Source organism: Eptatretus burgeri, chromosome 4, assembly GCF_056783735.1.
Source record: "Eptatretus burgeri isolate ZD-2024b chromosome 4, Ebu_testis_v1, whole genome shotgun sequence".
NCBI classification, from domain to species: domain Eukaryota; kingdom Metazoa; phylum Chordata; class Myxini; order Myxiniformes; family Myxinidae; genus Eptatretus; species Eptatretus burgeri.
In genome coordinates this window covers 51,833,615-51,854,325 of record NC_140964.1, presented here as the reverse complement: position 1 = coordinate 51,854,325, position 20,711 = coordinate 51,833,615, and the positions used below count along the sequence as shown (strand labels likewise).

The 20,711-nt window shown below is 46.4% G+C and overlaps 2 protein-coding genes across 3 annotated transcripts; both read left to right on the top strand.

The window, feature by feature from the left end:
• Positions 1-686: 686 nt before the first annotated feature.
• On the top strand, positions 687-3,004 carry LOC147028057 (uncharacterized). The gene is made up of 2 exons (XM_085878066.1): positions 687-1,739; positions 1,844-3,004. The coding sequence occupies exons 1-2, from the start codon at positions 1,606-1,608 to the stop codon at positions 2,205-2,207; spliced, it is 498 nt and encodes a 165-aa protein (XP_085734192.1). The 5' UTR covers positions 687-1,605; the 3' UTR covers positions 2,208-3,004.
• A 4,704-nt stretch (positions 3,005-7,708) lies between these two features.
• Positions 7,709-18,671, top strand: LOC147028056 (transformer-2 protein homolog beta-like). 2 transcript variants are annotated; one of them, XM_085878062.1, is made up of 4 exons: positions 7,709-7,965; positions 9,971-10,156; positions 15,593-15,708; positions 15,835-18,671. In XM_085878062.1, exons 1-4 carry the CDS (start codon positions 7,912-7,914, stop codon positions 16,196-16,198), a joined length of 720 nt encoding a protein of 239 aa, XP_085734188.1. In that variant the 5' UTR covers positions 7,709-7,911; the 3' UTR covers positions 16,199-18,671. The 2 variants fall into 2 exon arrangements, with proteins under 2 accessions (XP_085734188.1, XP_085734189.1); XM_085878063.1 differs by lacking the exon at positions 7,709-7,965 and adding an exon at positions 7,983-8,123.
• Positions 18,672-20,711: the final 2,040 nt, after the last annotated feature.

Genomic DNA, 20,711 nt, shown 5'->3' with positions numbered 1-20,711 from the left:
CGATGGAAGAACCAGGCGCCAGCGAGAGGCGATGGAAGAACCAGGCGCCAGCGAGAGGCGATGGAAGAACCAGGCGCCAGCGAGAGGCGATGGAAGAACCAGGCGCCAGCGAGAGGCGATGGAAGAACCAGGCGCCAGCGAGAGGCGATGGAAGAACCAGGCGCCAGCGAGAGGCGATGGAAGAACCAGGCGCCAGCGAAAGGCGATGGAAGAACCAGGCGCCAGCGAGAGGCGATGGAAGAACCAGGCGCCAGCGAGAGGCGATGGAAGAACCAGGCGCCAGCGAGAGGCGATGGAAGAACCAGGCGCCAGCGAGAGGCGATGGAAGAACCAGGCGCCAGCGAGAGGCGATGGAAGAACCAGGCGCCAGCGAGAGGCGATGGAAGAACCAGGCGCCAGCGAGAGGCGATGGAAGAACCAGGCGCCAGCGAGAGGCGATGGAAGAACCAGGCGCCAGCGAGAGGCGATGGAAGAACCAGGCGCCAGCGAGAGGCGATGGAAGAACCAGGCGCCAGCGAGAGGCGATGGAAGAACCAGGCGCCAGCGAGAGGCGATGCAAGAACCAGGCGCCAGCGAGAGGCGATGGAAGAACCAGGCGCCAGCGAGAGGCGATGGAAGAACCAGGCGCCAGCGAGAGGCGATGGAAGAACCAGGCGCCAGCGAGAGGCGATGGTAGAACCAGGCGCCAGCGAGAGGAGATGGAAGAACCAGGCGCCAGCGAGACGAGAGCGGAGTCGAGAGCCCCGTCAGCGCTCGTCCCGACAACCAAAAAAACTCCGTCCCTCTCGCGCTCGTCCCGACAACCAAAACTCCCCTCCTCTTTCGATCGCGCCGCAACCTTATTCACCCTTGTCCAGGGGGGGGAGGAGTGCCTCCTCCCTCCCCGCTCTCCCTCACTGAACGGTTTTTGCACGCAAAGTGCGCTCGTCGCCCTGTCATTGGCCAAAACGGGCGGCAAGTCCGTTGATTGGCCCAGGGGCATGGTGACGTCACGCGGACCGCCTTTCTCACCGTCGTGGGGTCCGATTGGCTGAGAGGCAGCCACCTCACTCGTAGCAAGCTGATTGGTTGAGGGCCTCCACGAGACTCCTCCTTGAACTCCGCCCACCATGGGCGCCATGGCGTCGGCCAAGCGAGGTGAAGGTTAGGGTGATGCTGGTGTTGTTGTAGAAGATGTTGGTGGTGTAAAAATCCTATCTATAAAAATAACAGCGCATGTACATTTAATTACCCATTAAACAAGGAAAAGGGAGCTATCTATTCACATTTACTTATCGAAATAACTGAGCTATAGGACCTGTATGTTGAGTGCTCATGGCTTCCAGATTCGGAACAATACTTGTATCATATGCTGCACAGGTGCCTTGGCATATGGAAGTGGACTTTTACAATTTTATACGTTTGTTTTGACTTGGGTTTTTTTTTTTGTTTTTTTTACACTTTTTACAACACCTTGAGAGTAGCAAACACGTCCATTGCCATTTTACAAAATACAGACAAAACTTTATACTAGTTACTGGCTCATATCATAATTATGCTTTAGCCTATTTGACATTCCCAACTGAGTACACAGCTTTCAATGCTGGTATCCCAGGTCCAAATCCAATGCTTTCCTTCCAGGGCAGGGAGTATACAAATGGAATGGAACTACATGGACACAACATTCGTGTTGATTACTCCCTCACGCTAAAAGGTCATGAACCTACACCTGGCGTTTTTAAAGGAAAAACTTCATCAAAGTAAGTGTCGTCATGGAGCCCACTCACACACACACGCGCACACACACAATATTTATTGATCATTTTCTACCAAAAGCTTTCCCTTGTTGATATTTTGTTTGCAGACAAAAGCAATTACCTTCTCGTTGCGATACAGTTTACTATGATGGCAGACCACCCCTGCCATGGAAACGTAAACCATACAGACCTGGATACCACGACAGAGGCTATGGATATGATGGTGATTCTGAACGACGGTATGACAGGGGCTACGACAGGGAAGATGAAAGAAGGTATCACCAAGAACACAATGGAGGATACGGCCGGGATTACAGCAAGGGTTCCAGAGGCTACAACCGTGGCCGCAGTCGGGGATATGGTGAAGGTTCCAGCAGCTGCTCTGATTGGAGTTATCACTGTGACGACAACAGGGGCGATGACTTTGATGCTCCGAAAGACTGTCGCAGGTACAAAACAAGTATCTGGTGAAGCATCACGTTGGTTTATCTCCTAAATTTGGGGTGCCGTTTTTTCTTCGAATGCGATCTTCACGAATGTTTCTTTCCAGGCTCTCTTAACCATTTCAAACTGAACTTTCTCTCTGTGTAGGTATTCTCCTCCAGATCATGATTCTGTGTGTTAAACGTTTTGTGAAGTGGAATTTTTGTTAAATACAAGTACACTGTTGATTTTGTAGGTACAGGTGGAAGAGGAATGCGTAATGTCGCGGCAGAGGTGCGAGCAGGCAGACACGAGCCGGAGAATAGCACAACTCCGCTTTATTGCCTCAAGCGAGAGAGTGGACGTACGATGCCCGTAACTCCCGCTTTATTACGTACTCGATGCACTCTACAGGCACACGACCTACAGGACACTGCTAATTACAGCACATGCTGCAACTGACGCTACTGGTGCTACAAGTCCCGAGTGGGCGAGTCGTGACATATGAAGCCACAACCACGTGACCACCACCAACCATGACTCGGGGCTCCGCCCATACAGTACATGCTCCGCTCATACACGACACTCCTCCCCCCCTAAAAGTATGATTATAAAATGACAATAATCAAAAATCATTGGCACTACAACATAGAAAGCAACTAGTGCCAAAATGGCATTCAGCAAACGCACTGGCACCATGATACAAAAAAAAGCAACTGGTGAAAAAGAAAAAACACTATGACAATATGACACAAACAAGCAAAGAGGAACAAAATGACATCAATCATGTAAAATCTCCCAAGTACCACATCACCTGATCTCACCCTGGGGTGATGGTCGGGCTGAGAATCACCCAGACGAGATGGATCAAAAGAAAAATGTGCTTCATCTGCACAATCTGTAACACCAATGCCGTTGTTCTAATCTGGCACATAATTCAACCTTCTATCCCCATCACAACATATACTGTGTTGGTGCGAGCGAGTTGCACTCCAAATGCAGCAGACTGTAGAAGCGCCCCCAGGCGGCCCATGCTTACACGCCTTCCGGCGAGGTCGAGGTGACACGCTTAGACGAACCTCCTGCGCCCCTGGCCGACAAGCTTGCTCATCCACCCACGGACAGAAACAGAAAAACACGCTGAGTCCGCCAGACATGAGGGCGCCGCCGCTGGCAGGAGCAGCGGGTAGGGCGGCCTTGGGAAGATAACACCCGGCCCCCGCGAGAGTAACGGGAGGGGTGACGCTGAACAGCGAACCGACTCCCCGCCATCGACTCGAACCAGGCAATTAGCCGGCTCTATTACCAGCCATCCTACACCAAAACCGCGCATCAGCCCCGGGCGCAATACCGCCCCTGCCACCGACCCCTTTGGCCGCAGCAACTTCAGCCGAGTCCTCAACGCACGTCCATACAGATGAACAGCATTGACTGGATACACATCAGTGTCATACAACAGCAAAAACATCGTCTGCGCAGAGGCAAACTTCTCTTTACGTACAGCGCGTTCCCACAGTATAATGTTAACACATGAGGTTGCAGCGAACTGCGGACTGTCATCGAAGATCGAGATCTGAAAGACCTCTTTATTCGCAACGATCGTCCGCGAGCTCTTCACATCAAAGAAAGCATGGATCCCAATCAAACACATCTTGCTCACACGCGGACTGTCGGTATTTGCTTTCATAACGCCATGCTGAATCACTCGTGTCGCGAGAATCAAACACACAACAATTAGCAATTGATGAACCACGCTGCGCGCACACCTCTTGGTTGCCACGACGTTGAGGCGACTTGCGTGCAGGTCCCTATCTGAACGTCGAAGAGGACACTGTCGATGGTCGCGTTCCGCGAACTTCTTGAATGTGACCGGTTCGCTCCAATCCCCTGCTGAAATCGCCTGAATGACACGGGCGTGCACTGTATCATGAGCGCAACGCAAGAGCGAGAGTCCGTCGCAGCTGGCATGGCCCCCGTTGCTCCAGAACCGTATATCGTAGTTGCAGGAAGCAATGAACGGAAACCCATGTCGCATCGTAGCGGCTCCTGCCGCCGGGACCTCGCCCTCGGGTCTCGAGGGAGGCCCGGGCCCAAACGGAGGTACGGGGCCCGAAGGAGACACAGGTGCAGCTGGAGGTACGAACTCCAAAACAGGAACCTCCTCCCACTGATACTCTAATAGGCTCGGCACGGGACGTCCAAGGACACTGGCTGGCGCCGTCCCATCTAGTTGAATGCGGACCAACCCGCTCCGACCCAATAGGGCGAGCCCCTCCCCTGACACCATGAACAGCGAAAGCGCGACCCGCTGACCTTGATGGGCGACCAAGACGTGTGCCCTGCCAACCGCTGGTAGCACTTCACCGGTATACGTGTGCAACGCAAGGGTCGACCTGAAAAGGCTTAGACCGGGGAGTGCACGAGCGGTGCGCTCGCTTATGATCGACACCGCCGCTCAGGTACCAACTTGAAACACGATCGGCACTCCATCCACAAAACCTCGCACAGGTCGCAGGTCTCGACCCGGGACGTAAAAACGTACGTCATGCACAAAACATCGTACCGGGTGTAGGTTTCGACCCGGGACGTAAAAGCGTACGCCATGCACAACACCTCGTACCGGTCGCAGGTCTCGCCCCGTGTCGCTGAGGTTGCCTCGTACCGGCTGCAGATGTCCCTGAGTGTTCAGATCGCCGTCCGACTGGCCGCGTTGCAACGCCTGGCCACAGCCCGCGCCGAAGACTGTGCGTGCGGTCGTGGGTGCCCGGTACATCGCGCGGACCTCCGGATCACCTGTCATGCTCCGGCCAGGGAGGGCTCGGACATCTGTCAGAGTCTGTGCGACGGCCGAAGCAGAAATAAAACGATCTTCGAGCCTGGCCTGCCGCTCACTCGACGCGAAATTGCAGGCGACGGCGAGATGTCTCACCCGCTTGGCGAAACTCGCGATGCGCTCCCCTGGGCTCCTTGCCATGTGATCGAACTCGTACCACGCGAGCTGCGCCGATTCTCCCGGCGCTCTGTGCGCTCGGCAATCTAATTGCTCCGGCAACGACTCAAAGTCAATGCCGAGGAAAACAGGCACTCTGCACGCGTCGATCCGAAACATCCTCGTCGCCAATGTAATATCCGGAGGGCAGTGAGGCACGGAGAGTCGTGAGGGTTGTCGTAACTCTGTTTATGCCCGTCCGGATGTACACTACTGCGAGCCTCTAGCAGGCGCGAACAGCTATATGCATTGCCGACATGTGACTACTATCACAACTCTTCCACGCCCCCACAACGCTCTATGCCAATACACCACAAGCTTCTACTTAATGCGTGCACATGAGAGAATAGGAAACAACAACAACACAACACAATACCCTGGCACTTTGGAATCCGTATCGTTGGCTATGACGCTTTTGCTTCCGGTTTTTTTTTTACTTCCGTTTTTTCACATGGGGAATGATGCATGCCTGGAGATAAAGGCATCGTCGGAGACATGAAAGACCCAAATAATATCAGACATGGTGTATATTTCCTCCACTGATTTTAATAAAGATATCTCCCGCATCATCAAAAAATAATTTTTAAACATGATTTACATTATTTGATCGCTGATCCCGAATCCAGGCCGAAGTAACCGGAAATTGCGTCAAAATCATCAGCTGTGCAGCGCTTCCATGTTCCACGGTAGAGTTGGCAAGTATACAGTTGTGAACAAGTTATAGGTAAAGTCAGAAGCGAATGTAAGAAGAATTCTACGTTCGCTTCTTGGCTTTGCCTTTTCCATATTACCTCAACATTACCTTCACAACAATAACTACACCGCCTAGAACAGGATCTCATCTCAGGTAAGCCTGGTGTTGGTTTAGTGGTTAGGGTGGTGGCTTGGGATCCTAGGGTCCTGAGTTCAAGCCCCATTGGCCGCTGAATTAATACACCAGGGGGTTGACTCAGCCTGTCATCCTTCTGAGGTCGGCGAAATGAGTACCAGTGTACTGGTAAGGGGGACACTGCATCAGCGGCATAGCCGCACCCCAACCAATGATGCAACCAGGGGAGAGAGGGGGAGAGGGGGAGAGGGGGAGAGGGGGAGAGGGGGAGAGGGGGAGAGGGGGAGAGAGAGAGAGAGAGGTGGATAGAGAGAGAACAGTTGTTGCGAAATGTAAGGCATGAAAGTCTCGTCGGTGTAGTCATCAAAAGTTCGAACAGCCGCTGTTGGTAGTGCGTGTACAATGGCGGGGCCGTCAACAATCTTGCAGTCGAGATCAGTTGGTTCAACTAAATTATCCGACACCGGCAGACAAGCCAGAACGTCCGAGCAACACAATACCCGTCAGGATGCAAGGAGTGACCAGATGATTCCAAATCCATCAAAAAGAATGTTTCATTAATTCGGGAAATCTGATAAATGTCACCATACAGTCATGTTAGTCGCCTATTCTGAGGAAAAATGATTGAGAAAACTTCAAATTTCTAACTTACCCGCGCGTAGGCCGTCATTTTATTGCAAGTTGTCCCATCCTCCAGCGGGAAAGAGGAGCACAAGTTGGGCGTGGTCACGTCGCCATTTTTCTTTCGCTTCATGCACTGCATCACGTGTGCTGCGGATGACGGCATGACGTCATCACGTGTGCTGCGGATGACGGCATGACGTCATCACGTGTGCCGCGGATGACGGCATGACGTCATCACGTGTGCCGCGGATGACGGCATGACGTCATCACGTGTGCTGCGGATGACGGCATGACGTCATCACGTGTGCCGCGGATGACGGCATGACGTCATCACGTGTGCTGCGGATGACGGTATGACGTCATCACGTGTGCTCCGGATGACGGCATGACGTCATCACGTGTGCTCCGGATGACGTCATCACGCGGACGGGAGAGGAGGGAGGTGACATTGGTGGCTTGAGTGGATGGATAAAAGAGATCACTCTTGATGTTGGCGTTGCGACGTTTCTTCTGCTTTCTTCATATTGCAGACCTCAACACTCAACGACCCGATGAGCTGATATGCAAATTGGGATCTGACAAACAAGCCGACTTAAATACTCAGATTTTAACATCTTTTCAAAAACACTTCAATACATTAGATGTTGAGGCGACCGGACGGTGTTATAGCGGCCATGACGGTGTTGTTCTCAGCGGTAACGGAAAATGTCTTCAGCGGTTTTTTTGTGAACCAATTGTTTACCTCACATATCTTTATGGCTGAGGAACCTTTTTCCTTTGAGTCATAATATTTTAAATCAATTTATATGGAATACCGTGAAGAGATCGGATCGGCAGGAAGATGTCGATTTTAAATGGTCTGTCGTTGGGGTAAATTATATTATTAGTAAGAACATAATGCGTCAGTTAATGAGGCTTTTGTTCAAGTTTTTCTAAAAATCTATTGATTAAAATCACCTTCCACAGAGTGCTGCGTCATGGAGCACCACATCCATATAAGGGGACATGAAACCGTCTATCTCTGCAGTTACGGACATAATGATATCTGCTCTCAGAAAACCTGAATCTTTTTTTTTTTCTTTTTTTGCGAGCGTGGCGCAATATGACGTCACCGGAAGTACATGATCCACGTGACTCGTGCAATCGCTGCAGCCAGTACAGTACGGCACAGTGCGGTGGATTTGACTCGATGACAGCGGTGCAGTGGTCTCTTTCCTCAGTGGCCATACCTGCCGCACTCCATCCCATCTTCCACCCACCATCCACTCATCTCTTCCCGTCCCCGTTCATACTCCGGATCAAATCGAGCCATGAGCGATTCGGACCACAACTCGAGCTCCTCTCGGCCTCCTCCTCCGGCAACGGTTCGGTCTCCCATTTGGGACGATCACTCTCACTTCATTTACAATGCAAGCCGGTTAATCATGAGCGATTGTACTGACACCAGGTGCTTGTAACAAGGATCTGCAGCCTCAGCTCGTTTAGCGATTCAATCGATTCAAATAATTCGTTCGACACGGAAGTAAGTGCAGCCTGTGACTATTGGTTGCATCATTTTCTGGGGGGGGGGGGAGGTAGCTGTTCAGATGATGCAGTGTCCCCCTTGTTTCTCGTAAGCTGGTGCTCAATTCGCCGACCTCGGAAGGATGACAGGCTGAGTCAACCCCACCTGTTATTCAACGGTAAAAAACAGGGGCTTGAACTCAAGACCCTAATATCTAAATCCAGCCACTTTAACCGTGAAGCCAACACCAACCACCAACCAGGGGGCACTGCATCAGCGACACAGCTGCACTCCCAGCAATGATACAGCCAGCAGTCATTGGCTGCATACGAAATAATAATAGCAATTGATTGTGCAAATGTTCGAACACATCAATAGCTGTTGAGTGTTGAAATGGATTTAAGCAATTTGAAGGATTCCCATGCATTTTCACCGACCACTTATGGGTTTTGTAAGAATAGAAATCCAATTGTGTACACATGTACTGACTTTCTGCAATAATATGATTTGATGATTAAGATATATATATATATATATATATATATATATATATATATATATATATATATATATATATATATATATATATATATATATATAGTGATAAAACCACTCTCCCTCACCTTCCCCCACGCCCCCCACCCTTCTCTCAACTCTTACATAACTTTTATAATTAACATACTGACTGACCAGACGGTCTAGATTTTGGACAAGTACTTTAAGTTGTTATCTGCACCACCGAAGGTGAAGGAGGTTATGTTTTCACCTCTGTCTGTCTGTTACTCGCGAAAATGGAAGATTGTTTATCAAGTATGTTTCAAGTATTGGTTGGTTCCATCCTTCCATCCATCCATCCACACATTGAGACCATACTCTGTGCAGAGTGTTGGTGCTGCCAAAGCAGTCTCCTTGGCTATTGGGCACAATCCTGGACTGATCACCACTCCGACACAGGATACCAACAAGCTGGCACTCACTTTGCCGACCTCGGAAGGATGACAGGCAGAGTCAACCACACCTGGTATTAATTCAACAGCGGAGTGGGATTTGAACTCAGGATCCCAAGCCCACCACCCTAACCATTAAGCCAACACCAGGCATACTTGTATCAAGTTTGATTTAAAGCCTTTCGGCTGTTCTGAAATATCTCATTTTTTACCTGATGTGACCTTTGACCTTTGAACTCTTGACCACGTAATCTAATCAATTTATATATGCATCATGATACGTACTTGTACCAAGTTTGACGAGGAACCCTTCAGCCGTTCTCCAGTTATCCCGGGAAAGAAAACCTATCACAGACTCTGACCTATGACGCCACCATCGAATTAGTTCATCTTTGCATGCCGTGTTATTCTGTCGGTTTGTATGTTTATTACCTGCAAGTCACAATTTTAAACCAATATTCACGAAACTTCACCACATGGTAGACTTTTTCTGAAGCAAGAAGCCTGTTGTTTTTGAGGTCATCGGCCAAAGGTCAACAAGTACGTCAAATTTCTAAAATCCTCAATTTTTATCCGATTGATTAGAAATTTGAACAGGATTTGCAAATCAAGTCACTGAATTCAACCACCAATTATTTTGACATCATCATTTGGCCAAAAGGTCAAGATAGGCCGAATTTCTAAAATTGCCAATTTTCATCCGATTGACTTGAAATTTGAAAAGGAGTTGCAAATCTGGTCATTAAATTCCAACACATTATTTCTGAGGTCAACATAAACCAAAATATCAATATAGGCAAAAAGTCAACAACTTAGGCTGTCTGCTCGCAAGTTGTTTAACTCACCATGTGATCCTGAAGTTTCTTCAATCACATGCGTATGTGGCATGCTTATCACTGTTCATTGTGTGTTTAACAGTCAAACCCACCTTCCACTTGCCTGGGGGTATTTGGAATGAACACGAAGACAACAGAGAAGGATCTGCGGCGGATTTTTGAACCTTATGGTGAAATCCTGGATGTGAAAGTGGCTTTTAATCGGCAGCTGAACCGCTCTCGAGGTTATGGCTTTGTCCACTACACGACTGTAGAGGAAGCAACCAAGGTGGGTTATAGATTAAAAAGGACAGGAAAATAGAATAGTATTTCCGACATCCATAATTATCACGGGGAGTGAATAAAGTTGCTTTGATTTTGAAATGTATTCATAATAATCCACATCAATTCACCGTTAGATTTGAACTTTCACTTTCAAAAGGCAGGAAATTGCTTTATTGCCAAACATGATGTGGATTGAAAACCGATGCATCATATTATTTTGGAGTTGTAGGTGCAGCCGAAAGGGTGGGGGAGGAAGGGGAACGGACAAAAAAACAAACAAACTTGCATCTCAGTTATTTGCAATCACCTCCAAACAGCACACATGACATGGTTATTGCTTGTGGTGCAGTACGAAGCTAGCTGCATGTTATGGCTGGAGTTTTTATGATATCGGCTGAGATGTTGACATTGTGTTTTTCATGATGCGTTTATCACGTGGAAAATAAGCCTCGTGTTGGCTTAATGGTTAAGGGGGCTGGCTTAAGATCTTAGGGTCTTCAGTTTGAGCTCCTCCAATTGAAATAACTCAGCTCAGTTATTGACTCAGTTGACTCAGCCTGACAACACTCAGTTGACTCAGCCTGTCATCCTTCTGAGGTCGGCAAAATGAATACGAGCTTACTGGTAACGAGCACTGCTGCATCAGCGACTCAGGCATGCTTCCAGAAAATTATGCAACCAGCAGCCACAGGCTGCATGCCAAGCAACAACTTCACATGGGAAGGTTATAATATGCTGCACACATGCCTTGGCATACGGAAGTGTACTTTTACAATGTCATACCTTTGTTTTGGCGAAAGTTTTTGTACACCGCTCCTTCCCCATTCCATATGCAGGCCATGCATGACGTCATCGCCGGGCACCGAAGGAAGGGAGTACTCAGTTTTAACTCCGTTTTCTTGTTTGTTTGTTTGTCCGGGCGATATCTCAGCCATCCTTTGATCTAGGAAGCTGAAATTTGGGGACAAAAGTGGAGATGTGCTTTGGCAAAAACGGTATTTTTTGATGAATCAATGAGTTTATTGTTATCGATTTATTTTCTCATCTGGGCAATAATTCAGGCACCTTTTGAGCTTGGAAGCTGATATTTGGATATGACAGTGACCAAGTGATTTGGCTTGTGACCAAGTGATTACCAAGTTGATTTGGATATGACAGTGACCAAGTGATGGAAGAGTATTTTTCATTTATTAATTAATCAATTCTCCACCACATTTTACTATTAATAAAATTATTTGCTTGAGATTAATTAAGATTAATTATTTTCTTTCTTGCTTGTCTGGATGATATCTCATCCATCATTTGAGCTAGAAGGCTGAAATTTGGGGAGAAAACTGAAGATGTGCTTTGGCAAAAATGTTATTTTTCATTTTTTGATTAATCAATTAATTGATTAATTACCTAATTTGTCGATATATTAATGACATATTTATTTTATTTCTCATCCTGGCATTATCTTAGGCATATTTTGAGTAAGGAAGCTATAGCCTGGTGTTGGCACAGTGGTTAGGGCAGCGGCTTGGGACCCAAAACGTCCTGAGTTCAAGCCCCGTTGGGCCACTGAATTAATATATTTATAATGTACATGTATATATATATATATATAGATATATATATATATATATATATATATATATATATATATATATATATATATATACATATATACATATATATATATATATGCATGTATATATACCAAGTCGTATAACACCAGGGGGTTGACTCAGCCTGTCATCCTTCCGAGGTCGGCGAAATGAGTACCAGTGTACTGGGCCCGGTGTATGCCCCGGTTAGAATAGGTGTACCATATCCCTGTGTGTCATAAGAGGCGACTAGGGTTGCGTCAGGAAGGGCATCCGGCGTAAAAACCTATGCCAAATCATTATGCGGACAACAAAACGAATTTCCATACCGGATCGGTCGAGGCCCGGGTTACCAACGACCATCGCCGGTACCGGTGGTCAGCAGGGTATCAGTGGAAATTGTGCTACTGCTGGGCGAAGAAGGAGAAGGAGACGGGGAAGGCGAGTCCAGAGGCAGGGGGAGAGGGGGAAGAGTAGAAATCTGGATTTGAGAGTTGGAACTCTGTTGGGACGATGACTGGCAAAGGGCGAGAGTTGGCTGATATGATAGAGAGAAGAAAGGTGGACATACTGTGTGTACAAGAGACCAAGTGGATGGGGAGCAAGGCGAGGAGCATTGGAGGTGGTTTCAAACTGTTCTACCATGGTGTGGATGGGAGGAGAAATGGTGTCGGGGTAATCCTGAAGGAAGATTATGTCAAGAGGGTATTGGAGGTGAGGAGAGTGTCTGACCGAATGATGAGTGTGAAGTTAGAAATTGAAGGGGTGATGATTAATGTCATCATTGCATATGCCCCGGATATGGGGTGTGAGATGGAGTATAAAGAAGATTTCTGGAGTGAGTTAGATGAAGTGGTGGAGAGTGTATCCAAGGATGAAAGAGTGGTGATTGGAGCAGATTTCAATGGGCATGTTGGGGAAGGGAATAAAGAGGATGAGGAGGTGATGGGTAGGTACGGTCTCAACAAGAGAAATGTGGAAGGGCAAATGGTGGTAGAGTTTGCAAAAAGAATGGAAATGGCAGTGGTAAATACGTATTTCAAGAAGAAGGAGGAACACAGGGTGACATACAAGAGTGGAGGAAAGTGCACACAGGTGGATTACATCTTAAGCAGGAGATGCAACCTGAAAGAGATTAGTGACTGTAATGTGGTGGCAGGGGAGAGTGTAGCTCGACAGCATCGATTGGTGGTCTGTAGGATGACTTTAGAGGTGAGGTTGAGGAAGAGAGTGAGGGTTGAACCAAGGACCAGATGGTGGAAGCTGAAGGAGGAAGACTGTTGCGTGGAATTTTGGGAGGAGGCGAGACAGGTGTTGGATGGTGGTAAAGATGGGTGGGATGATTGGACAACTACAGCAGAAGTGGTGAGGGAGATAGCAAGGAAGGTACTTGGTGTGACATCTTAACAGAGGAAGGAAGGTAAGCAGACTTGGTGGTGGAACGAGGAAGTACAGGAAAGTATAAGGAAGAAGGGGTTGGCGAAAAAGAAGTGGGATAGTCAGAGAGATGAAGAAAGTAGGCAGGAGTACAAGGAGTGGCAGCAAAAGGCAAAGAGAGAGGTGGCAAAGGCTAAGGAAAAAAGGCATTTGGCGAGCTGTATGAGAAGTTGGATACAAAGGAAGGGGAAAAGGATTTATACCGATTGGCAAGACAGAGGGATCGAGCTAGGAAGGATGTGCTGCAGGTTAGGGTGAAATGGGAATGTGCTGATGAGCGAGGAGAGTGTGTTGAGAAGGTGGATGGAGGACTTTGAGGAGCTGATGAATGAAGAAAATGAGAGAGAGATGGTTGGAAGAGGTGGAGATAGTGAATCAGGAAGTGAGGTGGATGAAGTGAGGACTGCTATGAAGAGGATGAAAAGTGGAAAGGCGGTTGGCCCAGATGATATACCATTGAAGGCATGGAAGTGCTTAGGAGAGATGGCAGTGGGGTTGTTAACCAGATTGTTTAATAAAATCTTGGAAAGTGAGAGGATGCCGGAGGAGTGGAGATCAAGTGTACTGGTTCCTATTTTCAAGAACAAGGGTGATTTGCAGAGCTGTGGAAATTACAGAGGGATAAAGTTGCTAAGCCACACCATGAAGCTGTGGGAAAGAGTAGAGGAAGCGAGGTTGAGAGGAGAGGTGACGATCTGTGAGCAGCAATATGGGTTTATGCCAGGAAAGAGCACCACTGATATGATGTATGCTTTGAGAATGTTGATGGAGAAGTATAGGGAAGGCCAGAAGGAGTTACATTGTGTGTTTGTGGATTTAGAGAAAGCTTATGATAGGGTGCCAAGAGAGGAGTTGTGGCATTGTATGAGGAAGTCGGGAGTGGTGGAGACCTATGTGAGTATCGTGCAGGATATGTATGAGGACAGTATGACAGCGGTGAGGTGTGCGGTAGGAATGACGGACCGGTTTAAGGTTAAAGTGGGATTGCACCAAGGATCGACTCTGAGCCCTTTCCTGTTTGCAATGGTGATGGACAGGTTGACGGACGAGATTAGACTGGAGTCTCCATGGACTATGATGTTCGCGGATGACATCATGATCTGTAGGCAGAGTAGGGAGCAGGCTGAGGCGAGCCTCGAGAGGTGGAGGTACGCACTGGAGAGAAGGGGAATGATAGTCAGTAGGAGTAAGACGGAGTACATGTGCGTAAATGAGAGGGAGAGTGGTGGTATGGTGCGGTTGCAAGGAGTTGAGGTGGGGAAGGTGGATGGGTTTAAATACTTGGGATCAACTGTCCAAAGTAACGGAGAGTGTGGTAGAGAAGTGAAAAAGAGAGTGCAGGCAGGATTGAGTGGGTGGAGAAGAGTTGCAGGAGTGATTTGTGACAGAAGGGTAGCTGCAAGAGTGAAGGGGAAAGTATATAAGACGGTAGTGAGACCAGCTATGTTGTATGGTTTGGAGGCGGTGGCGCTGACAAAAAGACAGGAAGCGGAGCTGGAGGTGGCAGAGTTAAAGATGCTGCGATTCTCGTTGGGAGTGACGAGGATGGATAGGATAAGGAATGAGTATATTGGAGGGACAGCGCAGGTGGGACGGTTTGGAGACAAAGTGAGAAAGGCGAGATTGAGATGGTTTGGACATGTGCACAGGAGGGAAGCGGAGTATATCGGGAGAAGGATGCTGAGGATGGAGAGAAGGATGCTGAGGATGGATACAACAGGTTGGAGTGTCAATGGAAGATGTGGAGGATAGAGCGAAAGGAGACGGTTGATCCGCTGTGGCGACCCCGAACGGGAGCAGCCGAAAGAAGAAGAAGAAGAAGAAGAAGATTTTGAGCTAGGAAGCTGATATTTGGACATAACAGTGACCAAGTTATTTGGCTATCAAGGGTATTTTTGATTTATTGATTAATCAATTAATCATTCATTTTTCGATTAATTACTTCATTTTCAAAAAGTTAGATTCGGATGAAACAGTGGTGGTTTCGGTATGCTATTAGCCAATTGATTAAGAAATTAATTATTTTACGATTGTTATTTATTTATTTTCATTGTGAAATTAATCAATTAATCAATCAATTATTGTGCACCGCTTCCTCCTAATTCCAAATCCATGTGCTGCAAGGTGGCATCTTGGCACCGAAGGTGCTCAGGCGATGGCGCATGCTGGATTTGTTATTTATTTATTTGGAATGCGGGCAGTGTACTTTGAATGTATCTGTACTTGTTTGTTTTTTCACACTTTTTACAATGTCTTGAGAGGAGCAAACACGTCCATTACCATTTCACAAAACAAAGACCCAACATTATACTACTGCCTTATACCCTAATTGTACTTAAGCTGTTTTGACATTCCCAACTGAATACATAGCTTTTGATGCTGGTATCCCAGTTCCAAATCCAATGCTTTCCTTCCAGGGCAAGGAGTATACAAATGGAATGGAATTACATGGACACAGCATTCGTGTCGATTACTCCCTCACACTAAAAGGTCATGAACCTACACCTGGCGTTTTTAAAGGAAGAACTTCAAAGTAAGCATCGTCACTGAGCCTTCTGCTAAGTAGTCGTCAGACCACGCACGCATGCACACACTAACACTATTTATTGATCTTTTTCTACCAAAAGCTTGTCCCTTCTTGTTGATATTTTGTTTGCAGACAAAACCAATTACCTTCTCGTAGCGATACAGGTTACTATGATGGCAGCCCAACCCTACCATGGAACCGTGAACCATACAGACCTGGATACCACGACAGAGGCTATGGATACGATGGTGATTCTGAAAGACGGTATGACAGGGGCTTCGACAGGGAAAATGAAGGAAGGTATCACCAAGAACACGATGGAGGATATGGCCGGGATTACAGCAGTGGTTCAAGAGGCCACAACCGTGACCGCAGTCAGGGATATGGTGAAGGTTCCAGCAGCCGTTCCGATCGGAGTTATAACCGTGGCTACAACAGGGACGATGACTATGACGCTCCGAAAGACCGTCGCAGGTACAAAACGAGTATCTGGTGAAGCATCGTGTTAGTTTATTTCCTAAATTTGGGGTACCGTTTTTTCTTCGCACGCGATCTTCATGAATATGTTTCTTTCCAGGCCCTCTTACACATTTCAAACTGAACTTTCTCTCTGTGTAGGTATTCTCCTCCAGATCATGATTCTGTTAATCTGGGAGCTAACAGAGATTTGTATTTCATCTCGAGTACCAAAGGATTTTAGAGCGAAACTCATTAGATGATTGGATGGGGACCTCTGAATGACCATTCTTAAGTTTTCCAATTGGTGCATTAAGTAGGCGGCTCTGCTTGAAGTCAGTTTAAATTACATTTTTGAGTACATTGATCAAACTGGTGCCAAAAGTTTCATTTTGGCACTGTGATTACAGATGTGCATTCTTAAGTGACAAATTTTGTGCAAAACCCATTTAAAAAGGGATCACAGGCAAATAACTGTTTCTGGGAAATTAAGATCAATGGAGAGCAGGTCATAGTGAAACAAAGATCATTTCATATCGAATATTTATATTGTTCCTTGTAATTAAACCAGTAAAATGTGTAAGATTCTATCAGATATCAAATTTTGCATGACATCCTGAATTTAAAGACAATTATGGTAAATTATGGTTGAAATCCTATTTATTTTCTCTGGTAACATGATAAGAACATGTATACTTTTAAGACAAAATATTTAAAACATATAGAATGCCTTAAAATTTGACACTGATACAATAGAAGAACAAAGAAACTATCAATTTAACTTTTCTATCAACTACGTGTATTTTGATGATAGAATCAAGTGTGACATGTAGCTCTGGCATCGATACATAAAAGGAGCATCAGTGATGAGTAAAAGTAATTGGACCTGGCATTTTTCCAACACATTCAGTGCATATGGAAGCATCATGAATCATGAAAAATTAAACAGTTTTCTAGTCTAATGTTTCACGCTTTTGGCAAGAGGGCATCCACAAAGTAGCTATAGTGGTAAAACATTTGTATTTAATTATATGTTGCAACAGGACATGAACATGCCTATGTTCAAGTGGGTTATGATCTTTGGAAACCAAACTTTTGTCATGTGTCAACTATGACTACCTTTTGATATCCATATCCATATCATGCTAAATTTTAAAATTATATCAATCTATCGCTAAAACTTACAAGACAAAACATCAAAACTGCTGATGAGTCACACACATACTGTTAGGCAAAAGTTATATTCCTATACTGTGAATGTCTATAATCATGAGTTCACTCGTATTTATTAGTATTGGTATAATTATGGTTTTAGCCTGCCTGTCTATTACAAGATTGTAGTCATCCTCGTCAGAACTGTCATCTTCATTTGAAGATGCAATTTCCATGTCATCCTCTTCCTTGTCCATTGCTTCTAATTCCTCTGTCTCTGGGATAAGGCTTTCGGGAAGTTGCTCCCATTCGATCCAAACCGGTTTGTAATGGTCATCAACTAACTGCCAGCCATTTTCTTCAGTGGGATGCTGCTCTATATGATTTTGATCTGCTCTTGCCCACATGTTGGCAACAAAGGAAGCACGCTTAATGTATTGAGCTCATTGTTGCAAGGTGGTAGTCCACTTGCATCCATGCCCCTCAATTTGGCTCAAGTAGGTTTTTTTCATTTCCCTTTGGTCCGTATGTCTTCATGAACTTCTCGTACCTCCACTCATTCAGGCTGGTGTTTGCACTATCCTTAGCTCCCTCCATACATTGTGGCTTCTTAAATGGGGTTTGGACCAAAAGGGTCACTTAATGACTGATCCTTCATTAGGAAGGTCAAAATAATATTTCCACAAAGTTTCATTGATGTACGTGAGATGTGCAAAAAGTAGCACCCCCCTTTACGCCGTTCTTAAATGCGTTTTGCACCAAATCCGTTACTTAAGAATGGAACACCTGTAATCACAGTGCCAGAACGAAACATTTGGCACCAGTTTGATCGATGAACTCAAAAAATGTAATTTAAACTGACTTTGGGGGGTACTTCAAGCAGCGCCCCCTACTTAATGCACCAATTGGAAAACTTAAGAATTGTCATTTGGAGGTCCCCATCCCACCACCTGATGAGTTTAGCTCTCAAACCTTGTGTACTCGAGATGTAATACAAATTTCTGTTCGCTCCTAGATTGTGTTGAACGTTTTGTGATGTGGAATTTTTGTTAAATACACTTGATTTTGTAGGTACAGGTGGAAGAAGAATGCGATAACTTTCGTTGTGGTGGGGTGGGGTGGTGAGGGTGCTGGGTGTGAGGGGAAGGGTTCCCTTATGTTTAAATATATGTTTATACTATTCATTTTGATTGGTGAAGAAACCCTTTATAAACTTTGCTCTCTCGCGATTGGAATTTTTTCTTGAATGTAAATACGTTTTCATCTTCAGGCGACATTATCTTTTGTTATTCTCAAATGTTTTAATTGTAGAAAAATTGAAAATACTCTGCTGTGGTTGATAATAAACCTTGTGTTTGTAATGTGTGTGTGTTTTTTTTTTACAGTTATCTGACACCTACAAGAGCTTGTACATATAATCATAGATGAAGAAATTATTAAACATCAATTCATTTTCACATGAAATACAAGGACATTAGAACACGATGGACAACTACACATGGCAAATGGGATTTGAACCTGGTTTTGCGGCAGCATAACACACCATTAGTTCAGATGAGCACGCTAAACTGTGGTTGAAATTTATTTGTTGCCACAACTGAGTTTCTCTTTAAAAACGTCACACATTTGTCTTTGTTTTCATATGAATGGGGAATTACAGGACAAAAAGGCTTGTAGAGGAGCTGCATGCACATCTCAGATACATGGACAAAGAGACAAATATATGAGACAGCCGAGGACTGTGAGACGAGATAAACGGCCACTGAACTTGGGGGAAGTGACATCACTTCCTGAGGTACTCTGTGGATATGTGACGTCACAACAATGGCACCACTTTTGTCACCACAATCAGTGAGGCATTTCCTGAGGAGGAATTTCCTTCTCCCCATGGATGCCATTGTGAATGAAGCAAGCACTTTGGTACAAGTCGAGCCATAATGCGATGAGAATGAATTTTGAAATTGAAAACAGCTTTCCGAGTGAATGGATTCGAACGTGGCACTGAATGTTGGAGGTATGATTCACATTAAAGTACTCAAAAGCATTGTATGTAATTCTAATTGGCCAGAATTGCAAGCAGAAAAGTTGGGGAAGATATGAGAGATAGGTACTGCTATTCTCTATCGAATGCAGCCTGTGGCTGCTGGTTGCATCATTGGTTTGGACGCGGCTATGCCGCTGATGCAGTGTCCCCCTTACCAGTACACTGGTACTCATTTTGCCGACCTCGGAAGGATGACAGGCTGAGGCAACCTCCTGGTGTATTAATTCAGTGGCCAACGGGGCTTGAACTCAGGACCCGAGGATCCCAAGCCGCCACCCCAACCACAAAGCCAACACCAGGCTTGATACTGCTATTAAAACATGCTATATATATATATATATATATATATATATATATATATATATATATATATATATATATCAACATACATATAGATATATATTGTTGCGGATTCGCGCCCGCCGGCGTGCGAGCGGCCACGTAACTCGAATCGCGGCACGTCGCCCACCGGACGGACAATCCCGTCGTGACCCTCTCGGACTAACGCCGGGAACTAGTCACGGGTGGGCCTTTCGGCCTCACCACGATCGTGCCAATCGGCCCCCCGCGTGGGATAGGGTTGTTCGCCAAATTCGACCTACCTAAGTACCCACACGGAGGGTAGACCGGGCGATCGCACCTCGCCGCAGGTCGACTTCGGACACGGGCCGCTTTAAGCGACCCGTTCCGTAATATCGGGATAACCGAGCGGTGTTATCGTCAACCTCGACGGTTCGATTAATTATTGGGCGTATTTAGCCCATGACCAACCCTTTACGTGAAGATGGAGATTCAATTAAAGAAAAGATGAAGCGAAACGGGAAAAACAGTTCAACATGAAGCACATTTATTCCGCGGCAAACGGAAAGCACACATATACAATTACCACAATTATGCACCAAAAGCAAATGTAAAAGTAGAAGAAACACAACAATTGTGCACAAAAAGCAAATGCAACAATGCAGATCTACTACCGACTACCGAGCACACGGCAACACTTATACAGTTTTACTTCACAGACGGCGCCGACAACACATATACTCAAAGCAAAAGAAAAAGGGACCACCCTCAACTACAAGGGGGCAGACGGGCCTGGGGCCGAGACCGCGTCGAGCCTACCCGTCTGGTGATGAGCCGCAAAATGGCGGCGGCGCCCCGACTCCGCGGGCCTCGCTGGCACTGCCTGGAATGGCGTGGGAACGGGGCCCCCTTCTCACACTATCACAGCGTGGGGGGGAAACAGGAGGGGGTTGTTGATGCTCGGGGGAAAGAGGATATCTGGCTGGCTTGGGTCCCGCGACGAGCGACTCCACTGCGACCTCGATACCGGCCTCCCCTCTCCGCAGCTCCCCGACTC

What these genes read in the sequence shown, in the direction of transcription:
- LOC147028057 (XM_085878066.1), top strand. Translation starts at nt 1,606, where the DNA reads ATGCTTTCCTTCCAGGGCAGGGAGTATACAAATGGAATGGAACTACAT. An exon ending in AAAGGAAAAACTTCATCAAA is followed by an intron (nt 1,740 to 1,843) that starts GTAAGTGTCGTC and finishes TTTTGTTTGCAG; the next exon opens with ACAAAAGCAATTACCTTCTC.
- LOC147028056 (XM_085878062.1), top strand. Translation starts at nt 7,912, where the DNA reads ATGAGCGATTCGGACCACAACTCGAGCTCCTCTCGGCCTCCTCCTCCG. An exon ending in CTGTAGAGGAAGCAACCAAG is followed by an intron (nt 10,157 to 15,592) that starts GTGGGTTATAGA and finishes CTTTCCTTCCAG; the next exon opens with GGCAAGGAGTATACAAATGG. An exon ending in TTTAAAGGAAGAACTTCAAA is followed by an intron (nt 15,709 to 15,834) that starts GTAAGCATCGTC and finishes TTTTGTTTGCAG; the next exon opens with ACAAAACCAATTACCTTCTC.